Raw genomic sequence first — 13,406 nt, forward strand, 5'->3', positions numbered from 1 at the left:
TTTCAAAATGTACTGGATGAGGTTTATAATCAGGTGCGCTTTGTAGTCCGGAAATTATATTATTATTATTATTATTATTATTACAAAAAGATATATGCATTTTATGACTGGTTGCTGTCCAAAACCTTCACTTGGTTCCACTCATTCATTTAAGAATCCTTTTTCCTCCCACTCGAGCTCATGGATGACCTTGCGAGTCAATAGAAACATCTTCGCTTTTGTGTTCAGTCGGTGAAAAGGATGCCTCTGGATTGAAATCTTCTGGTCAATCGTCACAAAGCATAACAACTTTTTTTTTCTCCGCCAATCAAAAAAAAGTGTTACATTGCTTGGAAAGTAGGGCTACCTACACTGTGGGTGGAAATATGTATGCTCTTGTGAGTTTTGTCGCAATTGTTCTCTTTCCACTCACATATAAATAACTTAACACACACACACACACACACACACACACACACTAAGCAATAGTGTTGAGATTTAGCATGAAATGCTAATTCGTAATTGACACACTGAAAAAAACAAACAGACTCACATATAATTGTAATGAGTGTAATTTAATTCTAAAAAGTTATTTATTTTTTTTGAAATGTAAATGAAAATGCATAAACGACACACACATAGCAACGGGTGTTTGTTCATCCAGATAAGTAAATAAGGCTTATTTAGAGGTCACATTTTCGAGGGCATGCAGCACATGTCAAGTTGGTGGTTCTTCCCCCCCCAAAAAATCCAACCTGGGATGAATGTCGAAGGTTGACGATGGGATTGTGCACAATCACACGGCGCCATACTGCCCCCACGAGGACAAATAGAGTAAGGCAACACGACAAAGATTCACATCACGGCGAACCAAACGTTGAGTAAGTTTCATCGCTGACGTCACATACCATACACAACCAGTCATCCTTAAAGGACAACAGACACCTTTTTTTGTTTCCTAACTGACATCAGAAAAACGTTTTATAATATCTAAAATACCCAAAACACGCAGGCTGATATTTTTAGTCAAATGCAAAACACCAATGAAAATAAAATGTCCCAAAACTGCCACAAAATGAGCACGGAACTGGCGAGATTCAGAAAGTCCCCCCCCCCCCCCCCCCCCCAGGATACTCCATCACAAACTGCCTTGCTCCAGAATCAAAACAATGGCTTCAGAGAGTTCAGAATCCAAAGGATCCCCGAATCCAAAGCCATTGTTTTGATTCTCGAGCAAGGCAAGACGTCCTTGCGTGACGTCACGAACAAGGGGGCGGGACTTTCTGAAACTGGCCATTTCCGGTTTCATTTTGAAGTTGTTTTTGGACACTTTAAGTCATTTGTATTGGTGTTTTGCATTTGACTAAAAATATTAGCCTGCGTGTTTTGACTATTTTAGATGCTATAAAACGTTTTTCTGATGTCAGTTAGCAAACAAAAAAAAAACGATGTCGGTTGTCCTTTAAGTCACAATCAAGTCATTTTCATTCAGATGTTAGCAAACCGAGGCTTGAAATGATCAAATTAAATCAACATGAGATGACATGAAATCATAAAGGACATATTTGTTTGAGGATAGCAGGCTGTTTCCATGAATCCTAGACATCTCCTCATTTTGTTCCACCAAATACCTTTCAGAATGTCGAGGTAGAGCAAGTGGAAGCAACACCACCAAGCCATCCGTGGCTTCCCCTCTTCTAATGATCACAGCGGAGTGGTACAATACGGGACCAGTCACGCTTGGCCATCAGGAGATGATACGAATCCCAAAATTCTTTTTGAGTTGTTCCAGGAAGATGAACGTGAGCACTGTATGAGGAATCAAGCGGATCCCTGCAGGAACAAGACCCTGACAGGCAATGTACGCAAGCAGATCATGCTATAAGTAATCGTGAAGCTTGGAGAAGAAAAAAAACAAGTCATGTTACAGTGATACCTTGGCTTACGAACTTAATTGGTTGCCAGACAGAGTGTGTAAGGCGAAAAGTGTGTATCTCAAACATGAATTTCCCATAGGAAACCATTAAAATGAGAATAATCCGTTCCCAGGTCCCCATGTGTCAAACATACGGTCCGCGGGCCGGTACCGGCCCCCAAGCAGGTTTGATCAGGCCAGCAGGATAATTTAAAAGTGAAAACAAATGCAAAATCGAAATGGAATTGATATTTTTAATGATATGTAATTCAACGATTGTCCACTAGGGCAGCGGTCCCCAACCGTTTTTGCGCCACGGACCGGTTTAATGTCAGACAATATTTTCACGGATCGGCGCATAAAGAAACTTTCCAAAGACATGTGTTTTTTTTTTTTACTCATTTTGCTAGCTCATGGTGGGCTAATTTTAGCGGGATGTATCACGTGACCTCGACAAGCGTTTTGACATGCGTCAAGAGTAAGTCATAGACGGTTGTAATCTGGTCTTCTTTTCCTTTCGACTTTTCCCTTCAAGGGGTCGGCACAGCAAATCAGTGTCCTCCATCTTTAGAGGTTTGATCCGCATGTTTGTTTTGGAATCGGGTAATTTTTCATTTTTCAGTTTATGTAAATTATTTATTCTTTCTGCGCGGCCCTGTACCAAATGACCCACGGGTTTGCGGGTTATTTGTGGAGCCTGATTCATGGGGTATTTTAACCTTGCAGTCTACACTCTCTATCAATAAAGTTGACATGAGTCCAAATCTCACTGTTTTCTATCCATTTTCGCACTCTCTCTCTCTCTCTCCTGCCTATCTATGTTTATTTCCAGCTCTGTGTTTCTGTAACGGGCTCGTTCGCAAACGACACATCACTCATTGTGGCGCTCCGTGTGTATCCCGAAAAATAGTTTGTATGCCAAGATTAAATTCTCGTGAATTTAACATTCGTAAGCCGAAAAGTTCGTTAGCCAAAAGGTTCGTAAGCCGAGGTATCGCTGTATTTTGAAAATAAATTGTCACTACCTTGTAAAATGCAAGGGGACCCAACTTAGCAGTTTCTTGTAAGCAATGTCGTACACCCTGAAAGTACATTGACACCACTTAAATCCATGCTAGCTTAAAAAATGGCAATAAGGAGTGAAGCTGCACTCACAGTGTACTCCCCTTTTGAATTCATGAGTCGGGTTTTTAGAACGTCAAGAGGCTGGCATAAGAACGTTGCACAACCTCCCTGTAGACAGTTGACAAGAAAACGGTGGTTCATTTTGAACAAAATGCTCATTTAGCCAATGACGATCCAACCTTTGAATAATCTGACACTTACAGCGATGAAGCTGGACAGGAAATGTGTGAACATGTTATCTCCCATCATCCCCGTTCCCAAAACTAGCTGCTTGGCCTGGTCATAACATGCCAACTGGAGGAAGGAAAAAAAAAGGCATATCGGGTACATCTGGTTCAATCCATTAGCTAGCTAGCTGGCTATTAGCTGTCTAGCTGGCCGGCTATCTGTTGGCGACGTCGCTATCTATTAACCATATATTAGCTATCCATTAGCTGTCTGTCTGGCTGGCTGGCTGTAAGCTATCTAGCTATCTATTCGCTATCCATTAGCTAGATATTAGCTGTCTAGCTGGCTATCTGACTATCTATTAGCTATCTATTAGCTAGCTGGCTCGCTATTAGCTGTCTGTCTGGCTGGCTGGAAGCTATCTAGCTATCTATTCGCTATCCTTTAGCTAGATATTAGCTGTCTAGCTGGCTATCTGACGATATATTAGCTATCCATTAGCTAGCTGGCTATTAGCTGGCTAGCGGTTGGCGATGTCGCTATCTATTAACCACATATTAGCTATCCATTAGATGGCTGGCTAGCTATTAGCTGTATGTCTGGCTGTAAGCTGTCTAGCTGACTAGGTGTTGGCTATCTGGCTATCTATTAGCTATTTATTAGCTATCCATTAGCTAGCTGGCTCGCTATTAGCTGTTAGCTGGCTGTCTAGCTGTTGGCTATTAGCTGTCTAGCTATTTTGATAGCTATTAGCTATTTATTAGCCATCCATTAGCTAGCTAACTAGCTTTCTCTCTGATATTCGGCAGCAAATGTAAAGTTAGATTCTCATTCATGCTAAACAACTCATTTGGATTGTTTTCCCCGATAATGTTTGATTGGCATTTATGTGACTGTTTCATTCATTTTATTCAGTCATAAGTTACAAATAAATCTTGCATTTTGTACGACCTTAACAGACTTAATTGTAAAGATCTGACCAAAAAAAAAAATCCTTCACTGTTTCATACAAACGCATTAAATAACGCACATAAACGTGTGCAAGTACCTCAATGTAGCTCTTGCTCATAACTCATTAATATTTCAATGAAACCATTTCAACCACTTCTCAATTCATTTCAAATATTGATTGACCGATAATCCACTAATGTGCCATTAAGTAACTTCAATTCAATTTGGCTTCTTGGGTACAGATGAATAGGGATTTGTAATCGCTTTGATCGATTTTGTTTTTGGAGGAGGAATTCATTTAACAAAGCTAAGTAAACATGTACTGAATGTAAAAAAAGGGATAATAATAATAATAAAAATAATAATACATTTCATTTCTAAGCGCCTTTCAAAACTCTCAAGGTCACTTTACAGTCACAGGATCAGTTTTTCTGTGGGTAAGCAGCGGCAGCCACATGCGCCAGCGTTCACTCAACCCGGAATAAATCGAATAGACAGAAAGCTAGCAAGCTAGCTAACAGCCATTGAATAGATATCGAACTAAATAGATAGCTGATAGCCAGCCAGAGGGCCAACCAGACAGATAATAGGCCGCAAATAGATATCAAATAGCTAGCTAGCTAGCGAGGCAGATTGCTAATAGATAGCCAGCCAGACAGTCAGCCAAATAGCTAATAATAATAAATAATAAATAATAAATAATAAATAATAATACGGATGCATCCATTTACCAATAAGTGAAATTACTTGCCTGTCCCACAGTGACCAAGGCTCCTCTGCTGGATGCCATGGTGGCTCCCGAGAACAACCTCCTCAAACCCTCTGCGAGAAAGCTCAGAAGTCACAAATGACATTGTATGACCTTGTAGTCGCAGTACAGGTTGCTGACGTTACCTTCTTGGAAGACTCTGAAGAGCCCGTCAATAGCATGTTTGTAGCTGGTAGAAGAAAACGGACTTAGATGAACATTTTTTCAGAGAAGGTTAATGTTAGGTGATTGCATATGTTGGAGATATTCTGCATCACATACTTTCTTCTTAGTTCTGCAGGTAGTTTCATGTCATTTTGCATCCTGGAAAGAAAAAATAATGCTAATCAATAAATGACTAAAGACGACTTTAAAGCTACAGTGGGGCCTTGGCTTACGAACTTAATTGGTTTCCAGACAGAGTGTGTAAGGCGAAAAGTGTGTATCCCAAAAGTTCATTTCCCATAGGAAACTATTAAAATGAGAATAATCCGTTCCCAGGTCTCAATAAAATATAAATTTCAACTAAATAAGCCTTAAAACTACAAACAATATACCTTATTGTATGTATAATAAATGTGCTATTGTATTGTAATTAAAGAAATAAACTGTACTGTATAGGTTGAGGGGAGCAGAGGACTAATCCCTGCGGCTCCACTGATTGCCTCTATTGTCCTGACTGACGACTGGCCTGATTGCCCAATTTGCCCTGGTACTGCACTGTATAATAAAGTCGTTTTATTTACCTTTGTGATGGTCGTTGATGGCTTGATGGAATGGGGTTCAGACTTCTCTTCCTGTGTCATGAAAGTCCGGTTAGGTATCTTTTTCCAACAAAGGCCTGTCTCATCTGCATTAAATACTTGCTGAGGTACGTAGCATTTTTCTTTCACCATTTCAAGGAATGATCCCTTGTAGGCGTCAGCAGCTTTACTGTCAGAACTGGCTGTCTCACCATGACGAGTAATGATCCGTTGCTCGCTTTAAAATCATCAGTAAACGGCAAACTTCCAGGTTGCCGATATCAGAGTGAATTTGCCGTTCAACACACGCACCTTTAATCGCTTCTCTGTTGCGAAGGATGGTAGCAATGGTGGACTTAGCATATCCGTACTGGGCCGCTACATCAGACAAACGCACACTTCGATCGTGTTTTTCAATGATCTCCTTCTTCTCCTCGACTGTAATGTTGTTTTGTGTCTTCTTCGGCTGAACACGAGCCTGTAGTGGGGTCTTTTTCGGTCCCATAACAGCAAAAGTATCCGTAAAAAAATCCTTGGAGACGATCGACGTGTGCACTCAAGAGAAAGGGGGTGTGGAAAGGTAGGCCGGCTGGGGTGCTATTCGGTCGTGTGCTTTGGTGTTCTTCCGCCGAAGATTACTCCGCCAGCTGTGGTGGGGCGGCGCTCCGTGTCTATCCCGAAAAGTAGTGCTTCATCCAAGGGTTAATTTTCATCAATTTAACGTTCGTAAACCGAAAATTTCGTAAGGCAAGGTGTTCGTAAACCGACGCCCCACTGTACGTGCATTCTTGTCATGTTTACCTGACATTGACCATGTCTGCTGGTGTGCCAACAAACCCCCCCGTAAAACCTATTGAAGTAACAATATTGTCAGTTTATTTGTTGATTGTCTCTGTGGCGGTGTGTGTGTGTGAGTGCACGCACCTCCAAAAGCTCCCAACAAGACTTTTTGGTAGAAAGGCAAGGGGCCCTGGCTTTTGTTTCCAATCATGTCCCTTACAGTCTCATAGATGGCAAATCTGGTAAGCGAATAAGACATCTGAAGAGCAGAGGATAAAAAAACAAGACATTTGAGCTATTTGTACCATTTTCAACGACTTGATTTATTCGAGTATAAGGTGCAAAATGTTCTACCTATAAAAGAACTGGATGTTTGGGTGCGCGTTATAAACGAGGCCTGGGAGAAAAAAAATATCATATATTTTAGGGACAACCGACACCTCCGGACAAGTTGCGTCCATAATTTGTAAAATGACTTCAAATGACTTCTACTGAGCGTATTTTACAAAGATTCCACCGCATATAGCTATATTTTACGTTTTAAGACTCGTGCTGAATATTCAGGATGTCTTGTTTTCGAGTTGACCATGCCCTAAGTGACGTCACGGAGGCAACGCCCCCGACCGAGAAAGCAACACACAATGCATTCTGGGTACTTTGTTTGGTCTGTAAACTACGTGTTGATCTGTGTTGATGGCGAAATTAGAAGGAAAAAACATTAATAACGCGATGGTGAATCGTTGTGTGTTGCACCAAGACTACTATTTGATACTAGCTCACACAAATTCCCAGCAGACAAATCAGCCCTTTTCCAACGGAGCTGGAGCGCCATCTTGTGCATTTTCTGGGACGCTATATTTGAGTCCTGACTGCTCGAATTGATACGGGAGGACTTCTTTAATCGATTCCAAACATTTATGCTTTCCTCTTCAGAACTATTTGAATCATATTCATCACTGGATGAGTAACAAGAAAGCATCTTCTCCGAATCTGAAGCCATTGTTTTGATTCTAGAGCAAGGCAAGACGTCCTGGCGTGACATCACGAACAAGGGGGCGGGACCTTCTGAAACTCACCATTTCCGATGTCATTTTGAAGTAGTTTTGGGACACTTTGACTCATTTTGATTGGTGTTTTGCATTTGACAAAAAATATCCGCCTATGTGTTTTGGGTATTTTAGATGCTATAAAACGTTTTTCTGATGTCAGTTAGGAAACAAAAAAAAGGTGTCGGTTGTCCTTTAACACTTGCCAATAACATGTATGCACGTCCTTTTTACCTGTCTGCAAAGGGAAGCAGAAAGGCCATTGTAAAGAGCAAGCACCCCATTGTTCTTCACCACATGAACGGCCATGCCAAACATCCTCTTCTTGACCTCCTGCTGTGTTTGGAGGTGTACCTGCAAACAACATACATAACATAATTGGCATAAAACTGGCTAGATATTAGCGGTCTAGCTGGCTGGCTGTAAGCTGTCTACTGGCTAGATGTTGGCTATGTAGGCTATCTATTATCTATTTATTAGCTATCCATTAGCTAGCTAGCTATCTCGCTTTCTATCTATTTGAGTTACTTCGCCGTTGAGTGAACACTGGCGCATGTGGCTGCCGCTGCTCACCCGCACAAAAATGTATCCTGTGACAGCAAAAACAAACAATTTCACTACTGTAAATAAATAGATGATTAAATAAATACAGAGATATCTAGCTAGCGCTACAAAAGCTACCTAAAACCATCTCTAGCTAGCTATATTGTCCAGCTGGCTATCTATCTATTAGCTATCTAGCTATATGGCTCGCTGTATAGCTATCTAGCTGGCTGGCTAACTATCTAGCTCACTGACTATTGGCTCTCTATTAGCTAGCTGGCTAGCTTTCTATTTATTTGAGTTCCATGTTGAGTGAACGCTGGCACGTGTGGCTGCCGCTGCTCACCCATAGAAAAAAAAAATCCTGTGACTGTAAAGTGACCCTGAGAGTTTTGAAAGGTGCTTATAAATGAAATGCATTATTATTATTATTATTATTATTATTATTATTATTATTATTATTATTATAAAATCAACCTTAAAACACACCAGGAGCTAATGCAGTGGTTTTAAAACTGCTGTACGGCAGTTTTGTTGTTTAAGAGGAAGCTGAGCTATGGGTTTTGCAAAATCTCAACTCTGCAAGTTTCACAACGTTACCTAACGTATTTTTTTTTTAGTATTCTTACCTGCTGAACTTTATAACAAGTTTATAAAAATAGTTTCTCCACCCCCCTCCCCCAAATATGTCCATTTAATTTTCAAAGACAGCGACCGCAATGCATTTGACACCAACACACAATTTTATGAATAAACTAACATTCCTCATAAAAAAACCTGTGTGAATAATAATAATAATAACAATAATACATTTTAAGCACCTTTCAAAGCTCTCAAGGACACTTTACAGTCACAGACAAAGATAGGTACTATAATAAATAAAATATAATCACAAATAGAATGCAATAAATAAAATACAATTATAAATAGAAACAAGAGAGAGAGCTACACAGAAAATGCCATTTTAAATAGGTGGCTTTTGTTGTCACAGTAAGATAAGAGTTTTCTCAACAGGACATCAGGACATAGGGGGTCTGCAATTTCACAATGTGGCCTTTGTTCTTTGCTCTAATAGGGATTTCTGTTTGACGGTTTCTCAGTCTTTCAAGGACAACCGACGCCTCCGGACAAGTTGTGTCCATAATTTGTCAAATCACTTCAAATGACACTTCTACTGAGCATATTTTACAAAGATTCCATGGCATATCGCTATATTTTACGTTTTAAGACTCACGCTAAATATTCAGGAAGTCTTGTTTTTGAGTTGGTGACAATTCCTGACGTGACGTCACGTCAGGACCGCCCCTGACCGAGAAAGCGACACACAATGCATTGGGCTTTTTTTCGTTGATGGCGAAATTACAAGGAAAACACATAAATAACACAATGGTGAATCATTGTGTGTTGTACCAGAACTACTATTTGATACTAGTTGACACAAATTCCCAGCAGATAAATCAGTCCATTTCCAATGGAGCTTGGGCGCCATCTTGTGCATTTTCTGGGACGCTACATTGGAGTCCAAAATGATCCAGAAGGACTTCTTTAATCGATTGCAAACATTTATGCTTTCCTCTTCAGAACTATTTGAATCATATTCATAACTGGATGAGTGAACAGAAAGAATCTTCTCCAAATCTGAAGCCATTGTTTTGATTCTCGAGCAAGGCAAGACGTCCTGGCGTGACGTCACGAACAAGGGGGCGGGGCCTTCTGAAATTCGCCATCTCCGGGGTCATTTTGAAGTAGTTTCGGGACACTTTAACTCATTTTTATTGGTGTTTTGCATTTGACTAAAAATATCAGCCTGCGTGTTTTGGGTATTTTAGATGCTATAATACGTTTTTCTGATGTCAGTTAGGAAACAAAAAAATGGTGTCGGTTGTCCTTTAAATGCCCCCTACTCTCTGCAACCCTACTGTACTCTGATTAGTGTTCAGTAGTTGGCAAAGTGAAAATAAACTTCCCTGTTCTTTGGAGGAATGTTCTAAAAAGATGACAATGGAGTATAAAAGTCATCGTTGTGACAAAGCAAATGTTACTTCACTCTTTTTCTGTCGCAATCAAAATACGCCTCGATTAGACGCCGTCAATTACAGTGGACTATAGTTGACCCCAAAAACAAAACCATTTTGTGAGTGCGGACGTCCTGTTATTCATTACAAAGCACATGATTCACCAGAGGCCAGTGAGAGCTGTCAAGGTCATGTGATGCTGCCATTACCACGTTTTAAAAGCGCATGCGAGCTGTCAGTATGCAGTGGTTTCACCAGAAGTATTTATTCATTGATAACCCAGAGCAATCATTTAGTCACTAATGATAAAACTGGACTTGTTTCAACTTTGATAGTTCAAAGGCAGAGTGCAGACTGCAAGGTTAAAATATCACATCAATCAGGCTCCACAAATAACCCGCACTAGCCATCTGTACACTTGATGCAAAAAACTATCAACCCAGCAAACAGAACACAATTGAATGAGGAACAAGATAAAATTATGGCAGAGAAAGCACCTACAAGGGATCATTCCTCAAGATGGCGAAAGAAGAAGGATACGTTCCTCATCAAGTGTTTAATGCTGATGAAACCGGCACCTCCATTCCATCAAGCCATCAACGACCATCACAAAGGTCAATAAAACGACTTTATTGACGATCGGATTGAAAGTCAACTGGCCGGGTCTATACGCAAAGTTACTGCTAGCTAGCCTGCACACGGCTCATTAGCGTGCACACTTGATTTCTGCTGTCTCTCACAGAAGTATAAGGTATATTTTGTGTAGTTTTAAAGTTTAGAATATTAAAAAGTAGAAAATTATGTTTTATAGGGACCTTGGAACGGATTATTCTCATTTTAATGGTTTCCTATGGGAAAGTAATTTTTGGGATACACACTTTTCGCCTTACACACTCTGTCTGGGAACCAATTAAATTCTTAAGCCAATGTATCATGCCACGTGCACGATGAAGGCAATATTTTCCACGCCGAGCATCAAATGAGGAAAGTAGATATTGATTTTAAAGCGATTAGTGTCAATCACAAATGTTAAAAATAGCTGCAGTCTGTGTTAAGGCCCGCCACCCCTCGACTGGTCTCATCTAGTCTCACCGCCCCATCACCTTGAGGAGATCCAGAGGATGCGTGCAGCAGGCGGCTCCACATGACGCCAAGCCGCCGAAATACCACCGCGTCTTCCGTGTCTCGGTCATGGCCGCGTCCGAAGTTCTCGCACGGTGCAGCGACAGCTGTGGCTTCTTTCCTTGTTAATCGCTCGGTCCGCCCGTCAGGGATCTTCGCTAACGGTAGTTGCGTTAGTATTTGTTTCGCGACCTTGTTAATCTTCAAACATTCCGGCAAAAGGCGTGCACTTTGGCTCCAGATGAATCGTGCACACTCCCGTCACATATTTACCGGGAGCAAGCGCTTGGCTGCGTGCGTGGTAGTGATGTGTCGTTCGAGAACGAGCCGGTTCCTAGAGCCGGCTCTCTTCGTTGACTTCAGAAAGCCGGCTCCTAACAAAAGAGCCTGAAATGGGAGTCGTGTATAATATAATATAATACATTTAATTTATAAGCACCTTTCAAAACTCTCAAGGTCAGTTTACAGTCACAGGATCTGTTTTTCTGCGGGTGAGCAGCGGCAGCCACACGCGCCAGCGTTCACTCAACCAGGAAGTAACTCAAATAGATAAAACGCTAGCTAGCCAGCGCACATATAGCCACTAGATAGCCAGCTAGACAGTTAACTAACTAGCTCGCTGTCACTCATTTGCTTTTCGTATTAATAATGCTATAATACAAACTAGTAAAAATGATAATAATTGAATAATAACAGCATAATGTGATAACTTTTGTCTACTGTACTTGTCCACATTGATCTAGCTATCTATCTATTCACTATCTTGCCGGCTGGCTACCTAGCTATGTATCTGTTGGCTATCGATTGGCTAGCTAGCTAGCTTTCTATCTATTTGAATTACTTCCGGGTTCAGTGAATGCAGGCGCATGTGGCTGCCGCTGCTCACCCGCAAAAAAAAAACTTATCATGTGACTGTAAAGTGACCTTGAGAGTTTTGAAAGGCGCTTATAAATGAAATTTATTTATTTATTATTATGATTATTATAGATAGCCATATAGCTAATAAATAGCCAGCTGTATAGCTAGATAGCCAGATAGCTAATAGATAGATACATTTTACTAGTTGGGATTACAGCATTATTAATATGAAAAGCAAATTAGTGGCAGCTGATCATGATAGTTCATTAATTTAAGCAACTAAAAAAACTGAGGAGCCAAATGGGAGCCAAAAGAGTCGAATCTTTTTTTAGTGCGCCCAGCCAAAAGAACCGCCTCTCTAAAAAGAGCCGGAATTCCCATCACTCGTGAGTGGTAATTTCGCACAATGTGCAGCGATCCAGGAAGCAGCTGAAAAGCGGAGAGGAGGAGCAGCCAATTGGAGACGTGGACGCCGAAACTGCCTACCCGCCCCTCGTCCGTACCCCCCTTGCCAAAGTCCACTTTGAGCACACGCCAGTTCAGACCGCTTTTTCCTCACTCTAGGCTACGGCTTTGTGTCTCTTAAAGCAGTGATTTTCAATCCCTGTGCCGCGGCACACTAGTCGTGAAAGACCGTAAGAAATTATACAATGACACTTTTTTAAAAGTATTTTTTATATAAAAACAGTTATTTATCAGTTTCTGCAAATACGTATGGCATTGTCCGGTCTCTGTGCTGTAAAGACTGGGAGGGTCATTTATTATTCATCCGTGTGGCAACACGTAGCTGACTGCATCCGTTCCTCCGATATAATTTGTGGTGTACCGCAATTTTTTTTCCAATGGAAAAAAACGACACCTTAACTCAAACAATGTTGATAAACACTGTCTTAAAGCGACGGTTCTCCATTAGTTTGCAATCTCTTGTCCTCAAACCGCATATGCAGTAACGTGTGGTGTGCCTTACAGCTCACGATGTCGTGCTCCGCATTGTTCGAGATCTTCCACGTGCCAGGCATCCTTAAATAGAATGACTTTATGGCTTCGTATAAAAATGGCATGTGTAAAGTTCGAGGTTGTGGTTGTACATCATTCAAGAATAAGCCACAGGTGTTCCGGTCCGTGGGGGTGGTGGGGTGGGGGTGTTGTATAATAATAATAATAATAATAATAATAATAATAATAATAATAATAATAATAATAATAATAATAATAATAATAATCGTCATAATACATTTCATTTATAAGCGCCTTTCAAAACTCTGAAGGTCACTTTATAGTCAGAAATAAGTTTTTTTCTGTGGGTGAGCATCGGCAGTCACACGCGCCAGCGTTCACTCATCCCGGAATAGGTCAAATAGATAGAAAGTTAGCTAGCTAGCTAATAGCTAGTCAATATATAGCTAGCTATAT

At 40.8% G+C, this 13,406-nt stretch overlaps 2 protein-coding genes across 2 annotated transcripts in view; one reads left to right on the forward strand and one right to left on the reverse strand.

Moving 5' to 3' along the window:
- Positions 1-535: 535 nt before the first annotated feature.
- slc25a10b (solute carrier family 25 member 10b) lies at positions 536-11,434 on the reverse strand. The gene is made up of 11 exons (XM_089005375.1): positions 11,117-11,434; positions 7,690-7,809; positions 6,554-6,668; positions 6,431-6,479; positions 5,169-5,210; positions 5,033-5,076; positions 4,890-4,960; positions 3,221-3,313; positions 3,050-3,127; positions 2,920-2,976; positions 536-1,828 (listed from the first exon to the last, which is right to left on the reverse strand). The coding sequence occupies exons 1-11, from the start codon at positions 11,204-11,206 to the stop codon at positions 1,727-1,729; spliced, it is 861 nt and encodes a 286-aa protein (XP_088861501.1). The 5' UTR covers positions 11,207-11,434; the 3' UTR covers positions 536-1,726.
- The window catches only part of mycbpap (mycbp associated protein), a 28,016-nt gene continuing 25,195 nt past the window's right edge, over positions 10,586-13,406 (forward strand). The window contains exon 1 of the mRNA XM_089005365.1: positions 10,586-10,627. The gene's annotated coding sequence lies outside the window, so the exon portion shown is untranslated. The remainder of the gene's footprint in view (positions 10,628-13,406) is intronic.

The sequence above is a fragment of the Hippocampus bargibanti genome, linkage group LG10 (genome assembly GCF_051943395.1).
Source record: "Hippocampus bargibanti isolate YZ-2025 linkage group LG10, ASM5194339v1, whole genome shotgun sequence".
Lineage (NCBI taxonomy): Eukaryota > Metazoa > Chordata > Actinopteri > Syngnathiformes > Syngnathidae > Hippocampus > Hippocampus bargibanti.

Excerpts from the sequence above, each read along its gene's own strand:
- slc25a10b (XM_089005375.1), bottom strand. The coding sequence starts at position 11,206 with ATGACCGAGACACGGAAGACGCGGTGGTATTTCGGCGGCTTGGCGTCA. Across the intron at positions 3,314-4,889 it reads CCTTGGTCACTGTGGGACAG|TTGGCATGTTATGACCAGGC; the intron begins GCAAGTAATTTC and ends TCCTTCCTCCAG. Across the intron at positions 2,977-3,049 it reads ATTCAAAAGGGGAGTACACT|GGTGTACGACATTGCTTACA; the intron begins GTGAGTGCAGCT and ends ATGTACTTTCAG.